The sequence below is a fragment of the Vulpes vulpes genome, chromosome 14 (assembly GCF_048418805.1).
Source record: "Vulpes vulpes isolate BD-2025 chromosome 14, VulVul3, whole genome shotgun sequence".
Lineage (NCBI taxonomy): Eukaryota > Metazoa > Chordata > Mammalia > Carnivora > Canidae > Vulpes > Vulpes vulpes.
In genome coordinates this window covers 100,104,955-100,131,913 of record NC_132793.1, presented here as the reverse complement: position 1 = coordinate 100,131,913, position 26,959 = coordinate 100,104,955, and the positions used below count along the sequence as shown (strand labels likewise).

The 26,959-nt window shown below is 49.8% G+C and overlaps 1 protein-coding gene across 1 annotated transcript; it reads left to right on the top strand.

Moving 5' to 3' along the window:
• Window positions 1–504: 504 nt before the first annotated feature.
• On the top strand, window positions 505–26,959 carry MFGE8 (milk fat globule EGF and factor V/VIII domain containing). Its single transcript, XM_072737299.1, has 10 exons — window positions 505–766; window positions 13,955–14,109; window positions 16,648–16,773; window positions 17,123–17,254; window positions 19,249–19,430; window positions 19,849–20,004; window positions 20,695–20,839; window positions 24,703–24,887; window positions 25,893–26,048; window positions 26,180–26,959. The coding sequence occupies exons 1-10, from the start codon at window positions 732–734 to the stop codon at window positions 26,315–26,317; spliced, it is 1,410 nt and encodes a 469-aa protein (XP_072593400.1). The 5' UTR covers window positions 505–731; the 3' UTR covers window positions 26,318–26,959.

Here is a 26,959-nt window from a genome sequence, read left to right as displayed (position 1 = left end):
CTCCAGCCCTCCTTGGGTTTGATATTGTTCAAAAGAAAGCCACAGGCCTAAAATGGAGTCTCTTAGGTTAAGGCCCCACATCAGAAAACCAACACTTAATACCTAACTTAAGTGCACTTTCAACCCTCCAAGGAATGTAACCTTTAACCAACCAGCCAATATGGTATTTCCCAGTCAGCTCTAGGAAATTTACTAATAAACCCTTTACAAGGAGGAAAATCTTGCCTAAGACAATGCATTCCTTGCTAATAATTTCCTTGTTTCCTGTTCCCTCTGTGCTTTAAAAAAAAATCTTACCTTTTCTATAGCTTGACAGAGCTCCTTTCTGCTTGCTAGAGGTGATGCTGCCCAATTCACGAATTATTTAATAAAGCCCATTAGATCTTCAAGTTTACTGGGGTTAATTTTGTTTTTCTAACAATTTCCAGGGAAGAACTTGATGTTCTTCCGGAAATGGCCTCAATCCGGTCTCATTCATGAGATGGGTTGTCCAGATGTCCAGCTGGCCTGCATAGAAAGGCTTTGAGCAGGGCCCCATACAAATAGATCTTTCTAAGGCATTTCTTCCACATCCTTTCGACTCTGCAGACCAAAACCCAACCCAGATGTAGACAAGTTCCCTAGCAGGTGAAGACCCCTAGGACTTCTCTGGACTCAGGAATCAATTCTCCCTCATGTCACTGACCTCCTGGAAAGGAGGAAAGGAGACGAGCTTTACAGGAAGAAAATAAATGTGCCTGAGCAGCTGCTTGGTAAAGATCACCAGGTAAGATGCAAAGCTGGAGCTTGAATCCAGGTGCCCAGTATGATTCTTTCTGCTTGACACCCGGCTGCCCGTCTCAGGAGCAGACGATCCCAGTGAGGACACATCTCAGGCTCCCCTATGAATAGATCTTGGCTGGTTCTGAGTGTCGGGGCTTCAGGTGTTCAGAGGAAGAGAAATTTGCCAGGGTGGAGGGAGTCACCAGAGAAACCCATGAGGACAGCGGTCCATTGAAGCCGCAGCCAAAGTATGGAAAATCACATAAAGGAACCTCAGAATCTGGCCAATGCCTTCAGTTTCAGTGAGAAAACACTTTAACGTTTTTTCAACTGAAAGCATATTTATTCGCCAGCCCTGGCCCCTGGCCCTTGGTCTCTGGCTTGGAAACAAAAGGGGGTTGTTTGGTCCTGGGCCGGGATGTTTGTTCACAGATCATGATGTGTGTTCAGAGCATCTGGTTTGGGAAAGAGGGTGTGCTCTTGGAGGGTGTGAGGGTGGGCCCACCGCGTGGCTCTGCTCAAGCCCAAGTGATGTCACCAATGCTGGAAAGCAGAGAGGAGGGAGCCAGCCGAGGCACCCCTTGACTCCGTGCACTCGGATGGCATTGGGCATTGCTGACAGGTAATCACAAACCAGCAGCCTGGAGGTGATGTAGACCTTTGAGGTCACCTGTCCTCACTGTCTTGCTTCTGCACTGTCTTTCTGACACAGGCTCTTTGCCTCAGTCTCTTCCAGCACAGGGAGCCCACCACCAAGAAGGGGAGTCCATCTTCTATTGAATACATAGCTGCCATCCCTGGGGAGCACCTCCTTCTCTCTCTCTTTAAAAAAAATATTTTTATTTGAGTATAGTTGACAATGTTACATTAGTTTCAGGTATACAACACGGTGAGTCTGCTTTTCACTACACTATGCTGTGCTCGCCCCAAGGACAGTCCCCATCTGTGTCACTACAAAACATCATTACAATATCATTCACCGTATTCCCTATTCTGTCCTTGTTGTTCCTGCGACTTACACATCTCTCTTGTTTATGATCTGCTTTGCTGTCACCTCCATGCCCTGGATCTTGTTCTTTCCAAAGGGGATAGTCTTGTCATTCATTCCATAAATATTTTAGGGGTGCTTCATTTCCTATTGCTGGGCACTGTGCCCAGGCCTGGAGATAAGAAGCCTCCCCAGTGTGGATAAGATACATGAGTGACAGGCAATTTGTTTTGATAAAAGTCACTGCCATCCACTTGGTTGCTCAGGCCAGAACCTGGGTATCATCCTTGACTGCTCTCTTGCCTAACTCCACACATCCTGTCCAGCTGTCCTGTCAGCTCTACTTCCGAAATACTTCCAGGATTTATCCTTTCCAACTCCCCCTGTCACTCACCATCCCCCAGCTCCAAACACCCACTGTCCCTCCCCTGGACCACTGCCTTAGCCTCCTAGCTGGTCTCTGCGTCTCTCTCTTGCTTCTCTGTAACGCATTCTCCACAAAGCAGCCCAACCTTTAAAAATAAAGGCACTCTTCTTCCTAAAGTCCTTCAGTAGAATTTTCTTTAATGTAAGCTTTTCCTAAAATGCAATGTATATTCAAAACACACACCTTGGTGCATTTTCGCATAGTGAACACACCTATGTAGCTAGCCACCAGGGCGAGAAACAGAACATCTCCAGCCCCTAGGAGGCCCTCAGTCCCTAGCCCTCTGGCAAGAGTAACCACTCGTTCCAACTTCTAAGCCATTGGTTAGTTTTGTCTTTGGATATACATAATTACAGAACATGTACTCTTTTGTGTTTGGCTTCTTTTCCTCAACATTCCACTTTCTGAGTGGTGAAGAGTGTGGATTTTAGTCTATGTGCAAAAGTAAATACATGAAATCTGTTGAAGGGGTATAGCCATGTTGGGACACAGTTTGGAGGATCTACTACAGCTGAGTATGTGCGTGCCTTGCCTTATGATTTAGCAATTCCTAGATAAATATCTAACTGTTATGTGTGCCCATGTTTACCTAAAGACATGTACAAAGATGTTCATATCAGCCTCAAACTGGAAACCATTAGGAAAGCATTATTATTATTATTATTATAAGATTTTATTTATTTATTCATGAGAGACAGAGAGAGAGAGAGAGAGAGGCAGAGACACAGGCAGAGGGAGAAGCAGGCTCCATGCAGGGAGTCTGACATGGGACTCGATCCCGGGTCTCCAGGATCACGCCCTGGGCTGAAGGCAGTGCTAAACCGCTGGGCCACCCAGGCTGCCTGGAAAGCATTATTATTGCTCCATTTTACAGATGAGAAAAACAGAGGCTCAGAGAGATTGAAGAATGTCTAAGCCCATTCTGCTGCTATAACAAAGTACCAGAGACTGGATAGTTTATAAACAATGGATATTTACTGCACACAGTTCTTGAGGCTGGGAAGTCCAAGATTGAGACACCAGCAGATTCGGTGTCTAGCAGAGGCCTGCTTTCAGATTCGTGGATGATGCCTTCTCCATGAGCCTGTAATGTGCTGGAAGGGGCAAAAGAGCTCTCTGGCCTCTTTTATGAAAGAACTAATCCCATTCATGAGGATCCACTCTCCTGACCGAGGCGCCTCCCAAAGCCCCACCTCCTATCACCATCATGCTGGGCATTAGGTTTCAACATACAAATTTGAAAGCAGAGGACTTGCCCAAGATCACCCACTTGGCATAAGGCCAAACCAGGATTCAAATGCAGGTTGACAAGGCCCTGCCAGGGCTCTGGTCTGACTCTGGGTTCCATCCACTCCCTTCACCCTTTGTCGGTGCTGATATGTTGGCCCTTGTGCTCTTGGCTGATCAGCTAGGCTTGTGCCTTTCTCAAAAATATTTAAATTTTAGAATACTTTCATATTTATAAAAAAATTTGCAAAGACAGTTGGGGAGTCCCTATCAATTCTTTACCCAGTTTCCCCCATCGTCAACACCTTACCTTATCATGGCACATTTGTCATAACTAAGCCACCAACATTGGCCCATTATCAAGAACTAGCCTCCATATTTTATTTGGGTTTCACATTAACTTTTCCATTAATGTCCTTCTATTCCAGGATGGCATCCAGAATGCCACAGACACTTATCATCATGTCTTTTTGTTTCCTTTGGCCTGGGACAATTTCTCACACTTGCCTTGATAGTTTTGTGGAGGATTGGCCTAGGGTTTGTTTGTTTTTTTTAAGATTTTTTTTTTTTTTTTTTATTGTTTGAGAGAGTGAGAGTGAGAGAGCACAAGCAGAGGGAGTGGCAGAGGGAGAGGGAGAAACAGGCTCCCCGCTGAGCAGGGAGCCTGATGCAGGGCTCCATCCCAGAACCGTGGGATCATGACCTGAGCCAAAGGCAGACACTTAACCAACTGAGCCACCCAGGCACCCCTAGGGTTCTGTAGAATGCCTGTGCAACTTGGGTTTGTCTGCTGTTTTTCTAATGGTTGGACTGGGGTTATGGGCTCTTGGGACGAAGACTAGAGAGGCGAAGTACACTTCTTATCATATCATTTTGGGCAATGCTATCCAGAGGGACTTATCACTGATTCTGTTCATCTTGACCACCTGGGAAAAGACATTTTCTGAAACATCATTCCACTGAAAAGCTACTTCTCTTTCCATCCATCCCTTGCTTTACTTTTTGGAAACGATTCACCGAGCATAGTCCAGGCTCAAAGTGTGGGGAGGGCCAGTAAGCTCTTCTTGCTGGAGGAGGGAGTAGCTACATAAATTATTTGCATTTCTTCTGGATTCAATCATTCATTCATCTGTACTGCTATGGACTCGTGGATATTTATTTTACATTTTGGGTATTATTCCAATAACACATTATTTATTTTATTGCTTACCTTTCCCATTCTGGTGAGTGGGAACTCTTTTATTTTATTTATTACATTTTAAAAAAGATTATTCATTCATTCATTCATTCGAGACACACAGAGAGAGGCAGAGACACAGGCAGAGGGAGAAGCAGGCTCCCTGCAGGGAGCCCTATGCTGGACTCAATCCCAGGACCCCGGGATGATGACCTGAGCCAAAAGCAGATGCTCAACCACTGAGCCACCCAGGTGTCCCTGGGAACTCTTTTAGCTTAGTTTTTTTATGTTTCACATGCCTTCATCCTTTTGTTCGTTAAAACATTTTCTGGATGCCCCAGGCTCATTTTGTGTTCTCTTTGCTCTAACCCTAGAATTGGCCATTTCTCTAAGGAACCCCGATTTCTTTCATTGGAAACATGTAATACAGACCAAGGTCTGAGCCCTGCGCTGTTGCTGCTTCTAGTCCTTGTCAGCAGGCGGAGCCAGGAAATATGCGCATGCATTCTAATCTATGGGTGCCTATACTCATATCTATAATTATTTCTGTACATGTCATCCATTTCTAAATGAAGTTAAGCAGGAATGCACAGTGATGTCTGTGATAAACCCAGCACCATCTGCTTTGTTCCAGCCTCCCTCCTTTGCCGCCCTAGAACTTCCCTATCCAGCAGTGAGAATCCTGACTACTCCCATTCACCAGCCACTTCCTTGTCTCAGCCCAGATGGGCACAAGCAATGTCAGAATTGTTAACCCATATCCCTGTGAGGAACAACTGGACTGCCCCAGGGAGTCAGTGGTTATGTACAGTTCCTTTTCTCTTTAGCCCTATGGTTTCTAGTTAAAACGCTATTTCCCAAAGTTATTTAGGTCAATTCCTCTGCACACCCATCCCCGCCCCCACCCCCTGCAACTACTTACAGTAAATTTTTGTCATACATTTGCAATACATTTAGATTCTTCTACCACAGTCTGAAGTCTTCCAACATTCTGGGTGATTTTTTTGAGTGTGTGTATGTTAAAGCTCAATCTTTAGGCTGTTAAGTTCCATGCATTTGGCAGTTGCTTAGCATTCTGTATTTACCATCCCAGGATCCTACAGGATGGTCCCATCACCAAAATCACCCCATGTCTCCCCTCTGCAGTCAACCTCTTTCCGTTCCCCAAGCCCTTGTTGTCAACCACTCATCTGGTTTTCTGGCCCAGAATGTCACATGAATATAATCATACAACATGTAGGCATTTTGATCTGTGTTATCTAACCTAGCAAGGTGCATTTAAGGTTTATCCATGTTGTTGTGTGTCAATAGCTCAGTTCTTTTATCACAGAACAGTATCCCATTGTATGAGGGTTTCATAGTTTATTGGTTCACCTACGAAAAGATGACGTGGTGGCTTCCAGTTTTTGATGACGAGGAACAAAGCTGTGGTACACATTTGTTTTAAGGAAACAGATTTTTGTGTTAACCTAAGTTTTGATTTGCTTAGTAAATTACCTAGGAGTGTGATTACTTCGGGGTCGTATGGTAAGTCTACGTTTAACTTTATAAGAAACTGCCAGACTGTCTTCCAAAGTGGCTATACCGTTGTGCATTCCCCACGAGCAATGAATGAGCGTTCCTGTCGCTCTGCATTGCTGTCACCATTGGTGTAGTCGAGTTTTCTGGATTTTAGCCATCCCAATAGGTAGGCTGTGATATTTAATAGTTGTTAGCAATTTGTAAAAAATATTTATTTATGTATTCATGAGAGATACACAGAAAGAAGCAGAGACATAGGCAGAGGGAGAAGCAGGCTCCTCATAGGGACTTGATCCCAGAGCCCGGGATCATATCCTGACCCAAAGGCAGATGCTCAACCACTGAGCCACCCAGGTGCCCAGTTATTAGCACTTTTATTTCCTTAATGGAAAATTATATTGAGCATCTCTTCATATGCTTATTTGCCAGGCATAGGTCTTTTTTTTCCCCATTTAGATCTTTTGTCCATTTAAAAAAGTGGGTTGCGTGTGTTTTTATTTTTGAGTTTTAAGATTTATTTATTCTGTATACATGTTCTTTATTAGATATGTGATTAGTAAATATTTTCTATTGGTTTGTGACTTGTCTGTTCATTCTCTTAGTGATATCTTTCACAGAGCACACCCTCTATTTTTTATAAAGTCCAATTTATATTGATTTTTCTCTTGAGGATCCTGCTTTTGGTATTGTATGTAAAACTGATCCCAAACCAAAGATCATGCAGATTTTCTTCTGTTTCTTCTAGAAGTTTTATATTTTTGTGTTTTACAGTTAGACCTATGATCCATTTTGAGTTAAATTTTGTACAAGGTGTGAAGTTTGTTTTTGACTTTATTTTTGGCATAGGGACATCCAGTTATTCTAGCATTATCTGTTGCAAAGACTCCCTTTTCTTCACGTATATTGCACAGCCCCTTTGTTGAAACTTAGTGGACTTTGTTGGTGTTGCTCAGTTTCTGAGGTCTGGGTTCTCTTTCTTTCTCAGAACTTTTGCCTCCTCAGATCCTTGTAAGGCTGGCTTTTTACTGCTCTGGTCTCAGTGTGAGTATTACCTTTGCAGAGAAGACTTTGCTAGTCACCTACCTAAACTGGTCTCCCTTCTCTCCTCCGTGTTATGTCACGCGATCCTCTCCTGTTGTCTTTGTATCACTTGTTAGCACTGTAATACCTTCTTTTTCTTTTTTCTTTCTTTTTCTTTCTTCTTTCTTTCTTCTTTCTCTTCTTTCTTTCTTTCTTTCTTTCTTTCTTTCTCTCTTTCTTCTTTCTCTCTTTCTCTTTCTTTCCTTCTTTAAAAAGATTTTATTTATTTATTTGGCACAGAGAGAGGGAGAGAGAGCCCAAGCAGGGGGAGTGGCAGGTAGAGGGAGAGAGAGAAGTAGACTCCCTGCTGAGCAGGGAACCCCATGTGGGACTCCATCCCAGGACCCTGGGATCATGACCTGAGCTGAAGGCAGATACTTAACCAACTGAGCCACTGAGGCACCTCTCTTTTTTTTTTTTTTAATTGAGGTATAATTGGGGAACCTGGTTGGTTCAGTCAGGAGAGCATGTGACTTTTTTTTATAAAGATTTTATTTATTTATTCATGAGAGATATATATAGAGAGGCAGACACATAGGCAGAGGGAGGAGCAGGCTCCCTGCAGGGAGCCTGATGTGGGACTCAATTCCAGGACCCCAGGATCACACCCTGAGCCAAAGGCAGATGCTCAACCACTGAGCCACCCAGGCATCCCAGAGAGTGTGTGACTCTTGATCTCAGGGTCGTGAGTTCAAGCCCCACCTTTAGTGTCGAGATGACTTAAATAAATAAACTTAAAAAAATAAACTGAAATGTACTTTACATGTAACATTATATTAATGATATTTTTATCTTACCTATATAAGGTCCAAGTGGATAGCTTTTCCCTTCGTGCCAGGAATGGTGCTTGGCTCACTGTTAGTAGTAGGATAAAATAATAATTTAATTCTCTCTCTCTTTTATTTTATTTTATTTTTTTATTTTATTTTTTAAAGATTTTATTTATTTATTCATGAGAGACACAGAGAGGCAGAGACACAGGCAGAGGGAGAAGCAGGATCCCTGTGGGGAGCCTGTTGCAGGACTGGATCCCAGGACCCCAGGATCACACCCTGAGCCAAAGGCAAATGCTCAACCACTGAGCCACCCAGGTGTCCCTAATTGACTCTCTTTTTAAATTTTACTTATTTGGGCAGCCCTGGTGGTGCAGTGGTTTAGCGCCGCCTGCAGCCCAGGGTTTGACCTGGGGACCCTGGATCGAGTCCCACATTGGGCTCCCTGCATGGAGTCTGCTTCTCCCTCTGCCCCTCTCTCTCTCTGTGTGTCTCTATGAATAAATAAATAAAATCTTAAATAAAAATAAATTTTATTTATTTATTTAGTAAACTCTATCCCCCAACAAAGATCAAGAGTCACATGCTCTACCGACTAAGCCAGTCAGGCACCCTATTCTCTCTCTCTCTTCTAAATTAATTTTTTTTTGTTGTAAAAAAGCACATATATGATTTATCATCTAAATCATCTTTAAGTATACAGTTTGGTGGGGTTAATTATGTTTGTGCTGTGGTGAAGTAGAATCTCCAGAACAATTTCATCTTGCAGAACTGAAACTCTGCATGCCTTAAAGAGCAGCTTTCCTTTTCCCCCATTCCCCCAGCGCCTGGCAACCATGAGTCCACTTTTTCTTCCTATAAATTTGAATCTTTTATTTTTTTTAAAGATTATATTTTAAAGTATCTGCACATCCAACGTGGGCCTCGACCTACAACCCTGAGATGAAGAGTTGTGTGCTCCTCCAACAGAGCCAGCCCGGCGCTCCTCTATGAATTTGACTACTTTAGATATCTCATATGAGGGGAATCGTGGGATCAAACATTTTTTATCATTTGTGACTCCATTGTCTTTCGATTGTTGTTTGACTTAGATACATATCTCTGTGTGAGGTAGTTTTGACCTAGGTATGCTTTTGGTGAGTATGGAGGCTATGGACAGGCCTCCTGCTTTGTCAAGGCACGTTCTTTCACCTACAAACTTACACATCCTTTTCACTTGTTAAAACTATACTGTGCTGTGTCTTAGCACGTTTGTGTAGCTCTTCACCTCTGGGCACTTTGGACTGTTATCAATTTTTCAGAACCATAAATAGTAGTACCATGTGCATCTTTGTACATTACTTTTTTATTTGGGTAATTTCCTTTCAGTGAATTCGCCCAAAGCAGAATACCAGGTTTTGTAGGTCTTTTAGGTCTTGCTACAAGTTTTGTAGTTTTGTAGGTCTTGCTACAAAAAGTCAGACTGTGATTTAGACGCTGAATCAACTTGTAGTACCACCAAGTAGGTGTAAATGTATATTTTCCCATAACCCTATCAGCTTCGATTTTTGCCAATTTAATGGACTTAATTGTTAAGTTTCTGGAAGACAAAATATGTTCTCTGATGGTGTAGAGGCATGATTAAAAAATAAAAGTATACCTGGTTTCTTGTCATTTATATGAACAAAAATCTGAAGCTTTTACGTGGACTACAAGAAAATCCCCTCCTTCTCTATCTTTCCTTCACCCAGTCAGCTCCTGGTCCCAAGGCCTAGGTCTTTTGTCTTTTTCCTCAGTGATTCTAGTCAGTGATTCTCTTATAACTTTCACATTAGCCTCATCTGGGGAGCTTTTAAAAAATACTCATTCCTGGGCTCCACAGGGATTGAGATTTATTTGCTTTGGAATGCATCCTGGCCATCTGTATTTCCATAAAAATATTCCCAAGTGGCACTGATGTGTAGTGAGGGTTTCCAGCTAATGCTCACCGCAGTTACTGCTCAATAAATGCTTGTTGAGTGACTTCATGATTGAATGTGACCTAACTGAGTAACTGTGCCTTTGTGCCAGGCAACTGGTGAGGATAAACAGGACCTTTTATTCTACCTGACCAAGTGGCGTTAACCAGCAGGGACACGATGCTCCTACCTCTCTCCGTCATCTGAGACAGATTTCTGAAGAGTTGTATTCCTTTTTTATTGAGATGTAATTCACACAACAAAATCCATCCTTTTAGAATGCGAAGTTCTGTGGTTTTTAGTAATACAAAGTTATACAATCGCTATCACTATTAAATTTCAGGATGGTTCCATCACCCTTAGAAGAAGTCTGGCTCCCACGAGCTATAACTTCTCATTCTGCCCTCACCCCAGCCCCTGGCAGCCACTCATCAACTTACTGTCTTTATAGATATGCCTAGAACATTTTTTTTTTAAAGATCTTATTTATTTACTCATGAGAGACACAGAGAGAGGGGCAGAGACATAGGCAGAGGGAGAAGCAGGCTCCCTGCAAGGAGCCTGATGCGGGACTCGATCCCTGGACTCTGGGATCACGCCCTGAGCCAAAGGCAGATGCAACTGCTGAGCCACCCCGATGTCCCTGCCTAGGACATTTCATATAAGTGGAACCATGGCCTTTTGTGTCTGGCTTCTTTCACTGAGCATCATGTTTTCAAGGTTCAGCAATGTTGCAGCAAATATTAGTACTTCATTTATTTTTATGGCTGAATAATAGTCCACTACATGGATATACTGCTTGGTTTATCCATCCATCAGCTAATGGACATTTGGGTGGTTCCCAGTTGGGAGCTATTCATGCTGTTATGAGCATTCATGTGTCAGGTTTTGTATAAACATATGTTTTCAGTTTTCTTGGGCATATATCTAGGAATAGAATTGTTGGGTCATATGATAACTCTCTGCTTAACCTTTTGAGGAACTGCCAAACTGGTTTTCAGTGTCTGCACCATTTTAAAATCCCATCGTAATGTGTGAAGGTTCCAATTTCTCTATATCCTAACACTTGTTATGATTTTTTTTATTATAGTCACCCTAGTGGGTGTGTGACGTGGTAGCTCATGTGGTTTTGATTCTGATTTTCATTTTCCTGATGACTACTAATGTTAAGCATCTTTTTGTGGGCTTATTGGCTGTTTGTATATCTTCTTTGGAGAAATATCTATTCAAATTCTTTGCCCATTTTAAAATTGGGTTGTCCTTTGCTGTTATGAGCTATTAATATTCTAATATTCTTGATGTTAGACCCTAATTGGACATGTGATCTGCAAATATTGCTTCTCATTTTGTGGATTGTCTTCTTGCCTTTTTGATAGTGTCCTTGGACATGTAAAAGTTTTAAATTTTGCAGTTCAATTAATCTATTCTTTCCTTTGGTTGTTAGTGTGTTTGGCGTCACGTCTAAGAAACCTTTGCCTAATCCGGAGTCATGATGATTTACATCTGCTCTCTTTCAAAAGGTTTAATAGTTTGAGTTCTTATATTTAGGTGTTTGATCTATTTGGAGTTAATTTTTATATGAAGTGTGATTTGGGAGTCCAGCTTTATTCTTTTGTGGTTCTTCAGTCTTTCTTGCACAATTTGTTGAAAAAAAATTGCTCTTTTCCAAATGACTTGTCTTGGCACTTTTTTTTTAAATTTTTTTTTTTTTTTTTAATGATAGTCATACAGAGAGAAAGAGAGAGAGGCAGAGACACAGGCAGAGGGAGAAGCAGGCTCCATGCACCGGGAGCCTGATGTGGGATTCGATCCCGGGTCTCCAAGATCGCGCCCTGGGCCAAAGGCAGGCGCCAAACCGCTGCACCACCCAGGGATCCCTGTCTTGGCACTTTTGTTGAAAATCAATTGACATAGATGTATGGATTTACTTTTGTATTCTTAATTCTATTCCATTGATTTATATATCTATCTTTATCCCAGTACCACACAGTCTTGATTACTGTAGCTCTGTAGTCTGTTTTGAAATTGGGAAGTTTAATTCTTCCAACTTTTTTTCTTCCTACAATATTGCTTTAGCTATTCTGGGTTCCATCCATTTCCTTATTAGTTCTAGGATCAGTTTGTGAATTTCTGCAAAAGGACAGCTAAAAATTTTATAGGGATCGTGTTGAACTTGTGTATCAATTTGGGGAGAGATTGTCATCTTAACAAGAGAAGTCTTCCAACCGATGAACAAGGATGACTTTCCATTTATTTAGGTCTTTAATTTCTTTCAGTGATGTTTTGTAGTGTTCAGTATATAAGTCTTGCACGTTAAATTGATGCCTAAGTATTTTATTCTTTTTATGATCTTATAAATTATTTTTAAAAACTTACAATTACTAAGAAATTATTTTCTTAAAAAAGAAATTTTTCTTAATTACATTTTTGTATATTAAATTCTAGTGTAAGAAATACAAATGCTTTTTGTATATTAATCTTGCAACCTTACTGAACTTGTTTATTAGCTTTAATAGGGGTGTGTGTGTGTGTGTGCGTGTGTGTATTCTCTGGGGTTTTCTATATATAAGATCATGTCATTTGTGAATAAAGATTAAGATAGTGTTACTTCTTTCTTTCCAGCCTGGCTAGAACCTCCACAGCGGTGTTGAATAGAAGGGGTGAGGGTAGACATCCTTGTCTTATTTCTGATCTTAGGGGAAACATTTAGCCTTTCATCGTTAAGTATGATATTAGTTGTGGGTTTTTCATAGATACTCTATTAGGTGAGGAAGCTCCCTCTTATTCCAAGTTTGTTGATGAAGGGGTGATGGATTTTGTCAAACGGTTTTTCTGTGGCTATTGGCTTGATCATCTGTGGGATTTTTTTCCCTTTCGAACGGCTTTTTTTTTTTTAAGATTTTATTTATTCATGAGAGACATAGAGAGAGAGGCAGAGACATAGGCAGAAGGAGAAGCAGGCTCCCTGTGGGGAGCCTGATGCAGGACTCCATCCTAGGACCCCCCTCCCCCTCTTTCCGAACAGTTTTAAGAGCCTCCTGCCAGTAGTTAAGTCTGACTCCAGTCTTAACCTAGTACTCAAAATAGATGGGAGGGGAGGTGTCTCATTTGTTTTTGTTTTTTCTTTTTTGGCTAATCTGACTGCAATACTATCATTAAAATTATTCATTTGTATATGGGTAATATTTCCTTATGATACAAAAGAGTCATTTAGATAAAGGTCAATGTGACCAGCAAACCTCTCCCTATCCAGGCCCCCTGGTCTCCTTCCCCTTAGGCAACCACCATGCTCATTTCCTGGGAGACTGTGTATAGCTGCTTTCCCCGTTACACGGGCAGAGATGAATAGTTTGCCCTGGAGACCGTATAGCCTGCTTACCCTAAGATATTTTTCTATCTGACCCTTTATAGAAAAAGTTTGCCAATTCCCTTTTTAGTTTATCATTTCAAAGACATGCTATGATATGCCAGGACATCTCTGTATGTATGTCATTTTACACAGTGAATTTGGACGGCAGGAATCCTGTGAGTGGGGTTGCTAGGTCTTAGGGCCTCGGCATTGGTCACTTGGATAGGTATTACCAAGTAGCTCTCTCTAGAAAGTGAACCAATTTATACTCCCCCCAACAATGGCCTGCTCTGGCCTGCTCCCCACAGCCTCCCATTAACAAGTGTGCTAATAATTCGACAGTTGCCAATCTGATAGGTGAAACCCGGCCCTCGCTGTACTTTTAATTTGCATTTTCCCCCTGACGGCTGAGGGCGAAGCATCTTTTCTGAAGTCTGAAAAAAAAACAAAACAAAACAAAAAACAAACCCGAAACACCAAGCAGCTCCCCCCGAGCCCAAGCCTGTCGGGTCGGCTCAGGACCGGGCGCCTGGCCCCAGCGCCCCGCAGGCCGAGGGGCGTGGCCCGGGGCGGGCGGCCGGCGGCGCGGACCCCTGGGCGCCCCCTCTTCCCCCGCGGGCCGCGGAGCCCCGCCCCGGGGCCGCCTCCCGAGGGCCGGGGCGGAGCGCGCGGGCCGGGGGCGGTGCCGCGCTGCCTGATTTATCCCCGTGCAGGAGCCGGAGGGAGAGCCCCGCGCGCACGGCCCGAGCGCCCGCTCCCGCGCCCGCGCCCGCGCCCGCGCCCGCTCCGCACGGCATGCTCGGCCCCCGCCTGCTGGCCGCGCTCTGCGGCGCGCTGCTCTGCGCCTCGGGACTCCTCGCCGCCTCGGGTGAGTCGATCGCGCCGCCCCCGGCCTCGCCCCTCCTCCGCGCGCCGCTCGGAAGTCCGCCGCCGCGCCTCCCTCCACCGCCACAGTTTACCAGCTGGAGCCGAGAGCCCGGCGGTGCGGAGGGGCCGCTTCTCCCGCCGCCCCCCGGACGGGCGCGGGGATGCGCTCGGCCCCTCCCGCGCTCCCTGCGCCCGGGCGGCCGGGCCAGCGCGGGAGGCGGGGACTCGGGCGGCGGGGGACAGCCCCGCGGCCCCCCGGGAGGCGGCTTACACTTAACAAAGGAATCTGCTGTGTCGGGCCTCTCTTTTCCCATCTGTAAAATGAGGCTGTGCCCGCCTCTCGCGCGTCTTCCACCTGGAAGTTTCTAAGGACTCTCGTACTGAGAAGTCCCGTCCGGCCAGCTTTCCCCGGCAGCTCTCCCAAGCTCTGGCGGCTGCTGTGCTCATTCTGAGTTTTGCATCCCCGAGTGTAGGTGCCTGCGGGGATAAGCCAGGGCCGGGGTGGCGGAGGAAGGGACGGCCTCTAGATGGGCTCCAGGAGGGGGACCCCGCGCCTGTGGAGGGACTTGGAGAGGGCTGCCTCCTCCTTGGGCTGCTGGCTTCCGCCCCCCCCCGCCCCCCGCGGCCTTGGTGTGCTGCTGTATCTTCCTCGCTCCTCCTCCCCCGCCTAGGAGGCCTCCCGCGCACAGCTGGGCCTCCGGCAGGCCGGTCCCAGGGATGCCCCATTTCTTCCCCGTGGGGCCCACGCGGTTGCCTCCAGGGCTGGGAAGAGGTGCCCGTGGTTGGTGCACTGCAGGCACCCCCTTTATCGCTTTCTCAAAGAAAGTGGGGTGTGTGTGTGGGGGGGGGATGTCAAGGTGAGCCCTGGTGCTGCCCTCCTGTGACAGTGTCACCCCCAGGCCTGGAGCCAGACCTTTAGGACCTCCAAGCTCCCGCACCCTTGGGGACTCCCGGCAGGTGACTGTCCAGCGACCCAGAGAGGCAGCTGGGTCTCCGAAGTCCCTTTCCACTCCTCTCTGTCCCCACAACCTGTTCCTGGGGAAATCTCCCAAAAGGCAGGACACTGAGGCCCTGAAGGTGGTTTTGTAGAAGGAGATCTGGCTTTTCCAGGAAAGGGGAAGCACCATGGCTGCGGTGCGCAGGTGAGTCAGCCTGAGACCTGTGGAATGGGGGCTACCTTACACTTTCCTTTTTCCCCAGTGGACTGCTTAGCCCTAGAGCAGAATGGAGAGAGGGTTGTGGTTGGTTGGGGATAAGAGGAGTTGGATTTTGTTGGGACGGGATCCCAGGACTCTGGCCATTCCCAAGAGTCTGTCTGTGGCAGTGCCCACAGTCTGCCAGGTCAGGGGAGGGGATTAACCTGCTATTTAAAGCCAATGACTAATAGCTCATTGGGAGCCGCCTTAAGCTCCCAGGCGTGGCCCAGGCGGAGCTCTGAGGGTTCCAGCGCTCATTAACGGTGTTCCCTGCTCCCTCTGTCTCCTCCCGAGCTGGGCCCTGGGCCCGGCACTCTGGGGCTTTGGGATTTCAGGAGCTGCTTCCCCTATCCCCACCTCCAGCCTAGGATGACATGACTCTGTGCAGGGGAGGAAAAGCAATTTCTTGTGTCTTACCCCAAATGATGGGCTAAGCCCTTCTGAGGTGCTGAGGTCAGTTAGCAGAAGCCCCTCCCGCCTGGGGGACTGGGTGTGCTACACTCAGGGCTCACTGCTGTCACCCAGGGCTGCAGCTTGAAGCAGTGTGGTCCTCTGCGGCCCTCCTCTGACCTCTACAGTGCTTCACAAGTCTGCTTTCCTCCTCACAGCTTCACCTGACTTTCCTCTCTCACCAGGAGGCCCGTGGCAGCTTCTCACCGCCCCACTCCTGTCTCATCCCTCCTGGGCTCTGGAGGGATCTTCGCTGTAGCCCCGGGACACCTCCCTGCCCCAGGGGAGCCCATCCACATCTCTGCAGATGGCCTTTTCTCCATATTCTCCATCCCGGAACGGGAAATGCCTTCCCCACTCCTACCACACAATTGACAATCTCTGATTTTTTTTTTTCCCCTGGTGGACATTGGTGGGCAGCTGAAGGAAGGTTAAGAGCTCCTGGTTTACAGGACAGAAAGTCTGAGCTCGTCGTCATTCCTTCCTAAGGTCCCTGCGGGTCTGGCCCCTACCTACCTTTTCCTCTGTTTTCCTGTTCGTCAGCTTACCAAGCCCCTGAGCTCTTGCTTTTCTGTAGAACATTCTTTCCCTGCTCCCCATTCTGGCATAGTCCATCTCTTAGACCTAGCTCACATGTCCCTTCCTCGAAACTTCCAACTGTGGTGCGAACCATACCTCCAGTGGGCCTTCGTGTGTAGGCTTCTGGCAGAACTCGGGACACCTCTTCATCATCCAGGGACTGTCCCACTTTTTCCAATGGCTTTTTAGGCTTGGACCATACCTGGTTTCCCCAGCTCAGTGACCCAGCATGCACATGGTAGCGTCTCCCCGGCCCCCAGTCTTTACTGAATGAATGATTTGCTATTCTTGAGTCGGAGCTGGTGACATTGCAGGTGACTTCTGTGACTCTAGCCAGTGCCTGAATGGTGGGACCTGCTTGTTGGGCCAGGACAACACTCCCTTCTACTGCCTCTGCCCCCAAGGCTTCACTGGCCTGATCTGCAATGAGACTGAGAAAGGTATGTGTACTGGGCCCTGCCTCCTGCCCCATGACCGGCTCACACCTGCAGCCCTAGTCCCCGGCACTTCTCCCACGGTCAGCCAGCATTTCCCTGGAAACTCCCCGTGCTGCTTGGAAAGCCGGGTGTTTCCCTCCTGGGGAGTGATTTCACCTCCACATGACCCTCCTTGGTGCCAGGCTGGCCCAGGCTCCCCACAGGCAGAGGAGAGAGGGAGGAGATGGTGGGGGGTAGGTGGGCCCTGGGCTGAGTTTGCGCAGATGGTCCCCTTGGGCATCTGCTGCCGCCTGGCTCTGGCCCCAGCTCCTCCCTGATCCCTGGCCCCCCTCACCTGCCTCTCCATCCCTAGGCCCTTGTTTTCCCAACCCCTGCCACAATGATGCCGAATGCCAGGTGATCGATGACCTGCACAGAGGGGATGTCTTCACCCAGTATGTCTGCCAGTGTCCTCATGGCTACACAGGCACTCACTGTGAGATCAGTGAGTATCCGGGGGTGACTGCTCTTCTCAGGGAGGTCCTGAGCAGCCCAGGCAACGGGCTGGCCTCCTTCTCTGCAGCAGGGGCTAGTCAATTGAGGCTAAGACAGAGCCTCAGTTAGTGCTGCTGTCCTGGATTAATTCCTGCTTGGCCTCTGTCCTCAGACAATGGGCCAGGCCTGATGTCGCAGCAGGGAGGCGAAGGGTGGTAGTGACCCCAGAGGTCATGGGAGTATTGCCGCCTGGGTCACCATGAACCAGACACACAGCATCAGGGTTAAGTCTCGAGAGTTTTCTACCAAGAGGGAAAAACAAACACATTCTTAATCTTAGGGCTCAGGAGGTCCATAGGTTAGGCCTGGGACTTGGAGTCTACAGTTCCTGGCCCAGGCTATGGCCTCATCGCAGAGCTCAGGGAGGAGGGAGAGGCCTGGGCAGGCTGGGCCGTCCCCTCACGGTCAGGCGGTCAGAGGCCCGGCGTGTGCAGAGGGGCTGACCCGCCTGCCCTGCTTGGTGATCCACTCAGCCACAGAATGGCCCTGGGTGGGTGCCCAGCCTCGGATGCTGGCGGTGGCTGTCCACACTGTCCTCCCTTTGGGCCTAGCTGGAGCCTCTCCCACCAAACAAGGACTCCTCCCCGCCTGCTGCAGGAGGGCGAGTCCACATTTTGAAGGGTGTCCAGTTTCTTGCGTCTAGTGGGTCTGACACTGAGCATCTTGTTGGGAGGCGCAGGTGGGTTCCCCTTTAGGCAGCTGTGAGGATGCTGTCTGAGGTCTGCTGATCTGCAGAAGGGGGGGGTGCTGGAGTCCAGGGGAGGGCAGGCAAGGGGCCTCTGATGGCCTTCACCTCAGAGGAGGTGGCCCCGAGGGCCTGTCCCCTGGGCTCTGGGCTGAGGCCAATGTCGTTTGCAATCCTGGGTGGAGGAATGTGTGTGTGTGTCTGTAGTTGGGGGGTCTCTAAGGCAGACAGCCCTGGGTGGGGCCAGGTGTCCACTAATTACCATGCTGGGAGCCAAGGTAACCATGGGTATGCCTGAATTGGGATTTGCCACCTTGCCTCCTGCTTGGCGGCCTGGGGTTTGTCCCGGGTTGGATATGGCAGCTCCTGGGACAGGAGGCAGGAGGCAGCCACAAAGGCGGGGAGCCCCCAGAGGGACCTCTGCAGCCCCTCCTTGTTAGGCGGTGTGTTTCCTTGGAGCCCACAAGGACCCCACAGACCCAAAGGGTGTGGACCTGTGAGGTATGAGGACCTGATTGCAAATCCCGGCTGAGCCCCTGCCAGTTCTGATCTTGGCTCCGTGGCTACACTCTCCCTGTGAGTGTCCTATCCTGGAGCTCAGCATGAACCTGGGCTGTTACAGCAGGAGTAGATCTGCCTCTGGCTTCTCTGCTGGGGGGGTCTCTGGGGCATGAAAGGGGCCCAGCCCCCTAGGGCCACATCCCTGGGATAATGGTGAAGGGGACAGCCCCCTTGGCCAGGGGCAGCCCTGCAGATGGCTGGGTTAGGACCAACAGTTGGAAGGGGCAAACAGTCCGAGAGAAAACAGAATGGCATTCATACCACACCCAGAAAAGTCCTGCCAGTGGGATTGTAGAAAAGTCTAGGCAAATTTGCTTTTTTTTTTTTCTTTAAGATTTTATTTATCTGAGAGAAAGAGAGAGCAAGAGAGCAAGGGAGCTCCAGCTAAAGTAGGGGGGAGGAGCAGAGGGAGAGGGATAAACAGAAGCAGACTTTCCACTGAGCAGGGAGCCTGCCCTGGGGCTTGGTCCTAGGACTCCAGGATCATGACCTGAGCGGAAGGCAGACGCTTCACTGACTGAGCCTTCTAGGCACCCCATGACTGTCCGCCCCTCTCTTCCTCACCATGCACCTTATCTTGGGCCCTGAGAGTCCTTTCGTGGTCTGCTCTGGATCTTCGGCAGAGGCCACACTGTTATTTTATGGTCCTCTGGGGGCCACCTGACGGCCCCTTCTCCCTTTTCCCCTCCCCTCTGCAGCCTGTGCCATGCCGCTGGGCATGGAGACGGGCTCCATTGCCGACTCACAGATCTCTGCCTCTTCTGTGCACTTGGGCTTCATGGGTTTACAGCGCTGGGCCCCGGAGCTGGCTCGTCTGCACCGCACGGGCATTGTCAATGCTTGGACAGCCAGCAACTATGATAAGAACCCCTGGATCCAGGTATGGAAGGAATGGCTCTGGGATGGGCAGAGTGATGGGAAGGGGGCAAGGTAAGGCCACTCTGCCTGTCTGTGGGGGTTCATCACTGAGGTCCAGGTAGCAGGGTGGGTGGGTTCCCACAGGTGAGGGACCTGTAAGTGGAGGGCAGGCTTGCAGGAGGAAGGCCTTGGAGTGGGTAGGGGAGGGGGAGTGGATCCCAGGCTGTGGAGGGGTTGTTTGCACTGGACGAAGCCTCTGGGGTCCTTGTCCCACTTTTTGTGCCTGCCTGAGCACTAGGCCCAAACCTCTGAGACACCCTGATGAGAAATACCCCCTTCTCTGTCCTACTTGGGTCATTCCCTTTCTGGGTGAGGGGTAGGGTGGAGGGAGTGTAAGAACCCAGGGGATAAGGGTACTGCCCTCCCTGTCTGTGGTTTAGGTAAACCTGATGCGGAAGATGCGGGTGACAGGTGTGATGACACAGGGCGCCAGCCGTGCAGGCAGTGCTGAGTACCTGAAGACTTTCAAGGTGGCCTATAGCGTCAATGGACGCAAGTTCCAGTTTATCCAGAATGCAGAGGGGACAGGAGACAAGGTGAGGACTCTAAAGAGGGACTGGGGCTACACCCTCTGGGGCCCCAGTAAGGGCTCCCGATGGAGTGAGGGTATGCTGAATGATGAGCCATGTGGTAGGTTGTCAGTTGCCTCTTGGATCCCACAAATAGGGAATCCCACATTATGCCCATGTTCTGTGGTTATGAGTGATATCTCCTACTTTATAGAGGAGAATAGTGAGACTCAGAAGGTTCAGTGACCTGTTGAGGGTAGCTGTAGTGCTGGAGGTGGGATCCATTCTGAGCCTCCAGGGCTACCATGTACAGTTGTGCAGATTATATACTGCTCACGGATATCATTACTAAGCAAGTGTTGTTCACAATGGCAGGCATCATGGGTTTGTGTACTTCTGTCATTTGGGAAATTATTATAATAAAATGTCTTGAGAAAGGAGTGAAAATTTTCCTAATTTGCAGAGGGCACCCTATAGATGATAGGTGGTCCTGTGTGGAAGACAGGGGTTTATTATGCCTAGGCCCCATGATGACCAAGAAAGGTGTGAGAAGGGGAATCTGTGTTGAGGGGTGTGAGTGGCCAGAGGAAGAACTGACCCCCTGCTGGCCTGGCTGAGCCCTGCCTCTGCTTCTCAGGCCTGAAGAGGGAGGTGAGGCCAGCCCAGGAAGGTGGACTGTCCACACCAACCCATTCCTCCAATCTGCTTTCCTCCTAGATGTTTGTTGGTAACATGGACAACAATGGTGTGAAGGCCAACCTGTTTGACTTCCCTCTGGAAGTGCAGTATGTGAGACTGGTGCCCATCATCTGCCACCGGGGCTGTACCCTCCGCTTTGAGCTCCTTGGCTGTGAGTTGAATGGTGAGTACGGGGCTGGGGGCTGTGGTCAATGCTACATAATGGGCTTCCCTGCCCTCGTTTGTCTGAGCTGGGTAGGACAGGAGCAAAGGGGGGGGGGGGGGGGCTGGGCTCATCCTGGAGATGCACAGTGGAGGGATCACCTGGCTCTCAGCATGCTCCCCTCTGTGTTTGCTGCCTGCCAACTGTTGGCATTCGAGGTGGCGAGAGGAGGAAAAAAAAGAAAAACACATCCCTTCAGCTTCCAAAGAATTTTCTATTATTCTGATTGGTTCCTTGAGCTTCTAGAACTTGTAGCATTCTGGTTTGCAGATGTCAGCTCCCTGAGGGCAGGGAGTTTGTTTTGTTCACGGCTATAGTCCCCCAGTACCTAGAACAGTGCCTGGACTGTAGATGTTCAATAAACATTTAATGAACGAGTGAACGAATACAGAAAGTGAGGCCCTGATAAAAAATTTATCAAGGGCACACAGGCTGGTTTGTATTAAAACTTGATCCCTGGGCTTTTGACACCCACCCACCTACTACTACCCCTCCACCCTCCTGTACCTCCTGTAACTCACCATTCAAGAGAAATATGGGGACTTCCTAGAGTCCTAGGGCTGGGCTGGTGCTCTTCTCTTTTAGTTCTTTCTTTTTCTTTCTCTTTCTCTTTCTCTTTCTCTTTCTTTTCTTTCTTTCTTTCTTTCTTTCTTTCTTTCTTTCTTTCTTTCTTTCTTTCTTTCTCTTTCTTTCTTTCTTTCTTTCTTTCTTTCTTTCTTTCTTTCTTTCTTTCTTCCTTCCTTCCTTCCTTCCTTCCTTCCTTCCTTCCTTCCTTCCTTCCTTTCTTCTTTCCTTTTTTAAAGATCTTATCCATTTATTTGAGAGAGAGCACATAAGCAGGGGGAGGGGCAGAGGGAGAGGCAGGCTCCCCGCTGAGCAGGGAGCTGGAGGCGGGGTTCCATCCCAGGCCCTGGGGATCGCGACCTGAGGGGAAGGCAATGCCCAATTGACTGGGCCACCCAGGTGCACCAGAGGTGGTGCTTTTCTGCTGCCTTTTCCAGAGAGAGCCCCACATGGAGGGATGGGGCAGGGGGTCGCCAGTAGGGGACAGGTTTCTGATGAGCCAGGAAGAAGTCATCACTAGACAGGTCAGGCTGCCGGTCAGGCTGCGTGTCAGGTCAGGCTGCTGGGGGGCGGTGGGGGTGCAGCGGGAGCCGGGGGTGGGGGGTTGGGAGGAGTGTTGTCTTGAAAGCAGCTTGTCTCAGCCTAAGCTCTCACAGGGCTGGGTTTTCCCTTTTTTTCGGCCATGGTGCCACCTGCTGGCCACTGTTGGAACTGCAGGGCTCGCTAGGCAGCGCTGCACTCTCAACCTTTCTCGTCTTACCCAAGACCTGTCCTTTTAAAGTATGAATTTAAGTCCTCGCATTCCCTCTCCCAGGGTCATTGCCTTTTGAGCCTTATCGATTAAATGGAGAGTTAAAGACTGCTTTCTGCTAAAAGGAAATTTAGGCTCTTGGTACAGGGCAGGTCTAGGGGCTGGGCAGCGTTTGGCTATTAAAAGTTGTCTGCATGGTCCTATCCTAGCCGGCTCCCTCCTAGGCCAAGAGAGGCTGAGCCTGGCAAGCTGTGGAAGCTGTCCTGTCTGCTTTCCTTGAGGTCTGGATCTCTTCCTTTCCCTAGTCAGCATCCCAGTGGGCTGATGAGAGTATTGGTGTGTACATGTATAGGCATGTGTGTGTACATCTGTGTACATGTGTGGCGCTGACGTCTAGGTATGAGGACTCTCCCATTGGGATGATGGCTTTTGGTGGAGGCTTGAGTGACAGAATGACCCACATGAAGAACTTGGAAAGAGCATTCTAGGCAAGTGTGGAGCTGGCAAGTGCAAAGGCCCTGGGGCACATTGAAGGATAGAAGGCAGGCCATTGGGGCTGGAGCCTAGAGAGTGAGGAGCAGCTTGCTAGGTGGTAAGGCTGGAGAGGTAGATGGAGCTGGGTGGATGAGTTGGGCTATATGATTCAGTTTAAGGATTCAGGTGTTTATCCTCAGAAGAGGGGGCAGCGATGCAGGGGTTAGGGGGAGTGCTAATAGGACATGATTGGAGTGTGTCTAGAAGGGATCCCTTGGGCTGTGTGGGAGAATGAGGGCAAAGGACCATCGTGGGTGAAGGGAGTCTATGGGAAGGTAAGGTGGCTTGGATCAGGGTGTTAGACTCACTGGGTTGGGTGGATTACAGCCTACAGCCCTTGACTCAAAGTGAGCTCTGTGGACCCAGTAGTATGAGCACCACCTAGGAGCTTGTAGCAATGTGGGCTCTAGCCCCCCCCATGAGACCCGGACTTTGGAAACAGAACCTACCTTTTAACAAAATCCTTGGTTGCTCAATGAGAAGCACTACTCCAGGGGTGCTTCCCAGGGTCACACAGCAAGCAGTAGAGCAGAGTCCTGGCCCTTGGCTCAGGGCCCCTCCCAACTGCATTTCCCCTGGAAGGCTGTCTGACTTCCCCAGGAGGCCCAGAAGTGAGGAGGCACAAGCTGTGGGGAAGCAGTGGATCTGCAGGAGGGTCCACCTTGAGCATGACGCCAACAGGGCATCCTCTGCAAAGCTGCCCCGGGCCTCACAGCCCAGTGGCCTTGCTTTGTGGGAGAAGCCTGGGGATTACCTGGTGCATCACCAGCACCAGGAGGTGGTATGATTAGCAGACATCACACCTGGGAGGCAGATGTCTTTTGGTGGCAGGAGTGCAAGCGTCTGGGGAGCTGGTGATGTAAAGCACTGTGTACTACAGCCTGCTCCCAGATGGAGGCATGGCTTCCAGGGCCTGCTTCCCCGACTCCCAAGCTCCCCAAAAGGACGGACCGAGCACAGTGAGGATTCTGTGAGGTGTGAAACACACCCATCGTTCTCTTGGCAGTCTCTTCTCCTGCCGGTCCCTAACTGTTGCGGCCACCTGCAGGTGGGGATGACTAGGGCAGAACAGCTGGGCCAGCTTCCCAGCTGTGACAGCACCCTGCGTGTTCGTGTTCGGTGTTGAGTGTGAAGGCCCCCTGGGGGAAGGGCTCCGAGGGAGGGGCTGCTGGGCAAGGAGACAGGATCCATCCTGAGCCCTGGGGGTTCTGACTTGTCTGACTTCTACCTGCTGGAGGGCAGCACTGTTGTCCCGTTCATCACCTGGTCACCACCGCCAGGCAGGCCTCCATGGTTCTGGGAGGGGGCATGGATGGTGGTGATGTCACAGCCTGGTGTGGTGATTGGGAGTTTGTGTGTGTTTGTGTGACTTGGGCACAGGCTTAAGGTCTCAGCCTGTTTTCTCACCTGTAGAATGGGGTTAATGATACGGGCTTTGAGGTTTCTTGTGGTAGATTAGATGAGAGAAGTGAGCACTGGATCAGTGGGATGCTTGCTGCTAATGTTCCCAACTATGATCACGGGCCTCAGTAGCTGTCCCGGGAGTGAGAGAGAAGCGCTGAGTCCAGTGGAGGCACAAGTCCTGCCTGAGTGAGGTAGTCAGGGCAGGCTTCTTGGAGCAGGTCTCTCATGAGTCAGGCCTTGAAGGGGCTTGGAGGAGGTGGTGGCAGGGTCTAGCCTCGTGCAGAGGGGAAAAGTGATGGGTGACCTGGGAAGGGCAAGTCAGGGTAGGGGTGGGAACTGAGGGCAGCTGGCCCCGGCAAGGCATGGTGCCATGCCTGTGCGAGACTAGACGGTGAGGTAGGTGGAGGGACAGCAGAACAGTTGGCAATAAAAGGTGGAAGTGGCTTTTCTCTGTCCAGGAGGATGCTCGGGGCTGGTCAGGGTCCACAGCCCCTCCCCGTGGTCACCTCATGCACACGCTTCTGGGGAGGCTGTGGGTCCTGATCTCCATGACAGACCTCCTTGCTGGCAGGATGTGCCGAACCCCTGGGCATGAAGGACAATACCATCCCTGACAAGCAGATCACAGCATCCAGCATCTACAGGACCTGGGGCCTGAATGCCTTCAGCTGGTATCCCTTCTACGCACGGCTGGACAAGCAGGGCAAGTTCAATGCCTGGACTGCCCAGACCAATGATGCCTCGGAGTGGCTGCAGGTGGGTCTGGATGCGGGGCTGCGGGGCCCACTCGGCTGGGGTCGGTGGGATGCATGGGGCTGCTGATCTTTGGCCTTCGCCCAGCCTGGGCTTCTGTTCCCCAGGAGGGAGTGTCTCAAAAGCCTGGTTTCTTTTTTCCTCCCACATGCCCCACCTTCTTCTGATTCCCCACCCTCTGCAACTCGAGAGGGGCAGGGTGGGGGGACGCAGGGCTGCTTCCACCAAGACAGGGCCCTGAGCCCCAGGTGAAGGTGCGTGCATGTAACGGTACAGCCATCTCCACCAACTGCCCGGGGTGACAAGGCTTAGCCCATGGCCCGTAGGGCCGCACACCCTAGGACTTCTCTGCTGGTCTTGGTGTCTGAGACACAAGGGACAGTTCTTGGATTTCATGAAATTGGGGCAACATGACAGTCACACAAAACCAGAATGTCTGCTGATTTCATAGGTGAGGAAACAGCCCTGGCAGCGTGAGGATTTGCTTGGGCCTCACCTGCTGGTTGGCAGCATGTCAGGTGTGCAAGCTTGGTGTCTGGGGACTGCCTGCCTGTCTAGGAGCAGCTGGCAGGTTCCCCAGATACTCAGGGACTGGGGGCAGGAGGATTTTCTCTGGGCTCCAGGGGAGCCATTCACCTGTGGAGCCGGGTTCTGTGAGGAGCTGGACTCCTGCAGGATTAATGCCAGGCTGTGCAGAGCCCTGCAGGACACATCAGGAACCCATCCACGGGCTTTCCTTTGCTTGTTCCCATTATACTGGGGGTGGTGTGGGGGCTGGCTGTGGGTTGGCCAAGGCCCAGGCTCTGATGTCTAGTGTCACTGCAGTGAAGTGTCTAACAGAGTCTGACAAAGCAGGTGATGTGATTTATGTCCATCTTACGGATGAGGAGGTTGTGCCAGATGAAGTAGCTTTCCCAGTACTAGAAGTTATGCCCCAGCATGTCTGCCATTTCCCATTTACTGGAGGACGGTCTCAACAAAGAAAGTGAGGTTGCTTTTTTCCTGTAGGTGGACCTGGGCTTCCAGAGGCAAGTGACTGGCATCGTTACCCAGGGGGCCCGAGACTTTGGCCACATCCAGTATGTGGCAGCCTACAAGGTAGCCTACAGTAACGACAGCACGAACTGGACCGAATACAAGGACCAGGGCGCGATCGAAGGCAAGGTGAGTGTCTGGCTGGCTGACCTCCTGTCACCCCTCAAGGGGTGCCCTTTGAGTCTGGCCCGAGGCTCTGAGGGCAGGGGTGGGGTGGGGGGCTGGCTCTGGGGCCCTCCTGATACCCCCTCTGCCTCCAGATCTTCCCTGGCAACTTGGACAATAATTCGCACAAGAAGAACATGTTTGAGATGCCCTTCCTGGCTCGTTTTGTGCGCATCCTGCCCGTAGCCTGGCACAACCGTATCACCATGCGTGTGGAACTGCTGGGCTGTTAGTGGTAGGCCTGGCCGGAGTGCCCAGAAGGGCCGTGGGGCACCTGCCCCTTACCTGGTCCTCCTAGCCTTCTGTTGGCCTGCTGTCTCCTCCACCCCACCTCCTGATTGTAGGCGACCGGGGGTAGGGGTTTCAGCCACCTCTCCTTCCCGCCTCTTTCCCCTCCCCCCCACGTGGCCCTGGTACCCACCCCTCCTGCCATCCCATTTTCTTAGGCACTGTGGGAGTTGAGGTGGTCCGGGATGGACAGAACAGGGCGAAATAGGGAGCGAGGGTTACCTGCACCTCTCCAGATCCCTGGTCCTAGTCTCCTGTGTTTCCCCTACACTCTCTGCCACACCCTACGTTCCCACGGCCCAGAAGAAGGCCCTGAGGCGCCAGGCTGGAGATAACAGTGTCCTGTCCCTCGGCACGATGCTGCCACTCCTGCCGCTGCCACCTGGCCTCCAGCACTTCCCCCTTATCTCCCTGGAGGACCTCTCTTGACCCTTGGCCTAAAATGAGACAGGAGGCGGGAGGGGGGGGCAGGCTATGGGGAGAGAGGGGTAGAGGTGGGGGGGCATGGGGGGCACCCTCTGTGCTGGTTTTTTTTACCCCAGAGTACACAGGCAGCTTCCAAAATATATTTATATCACTCCCTGGAA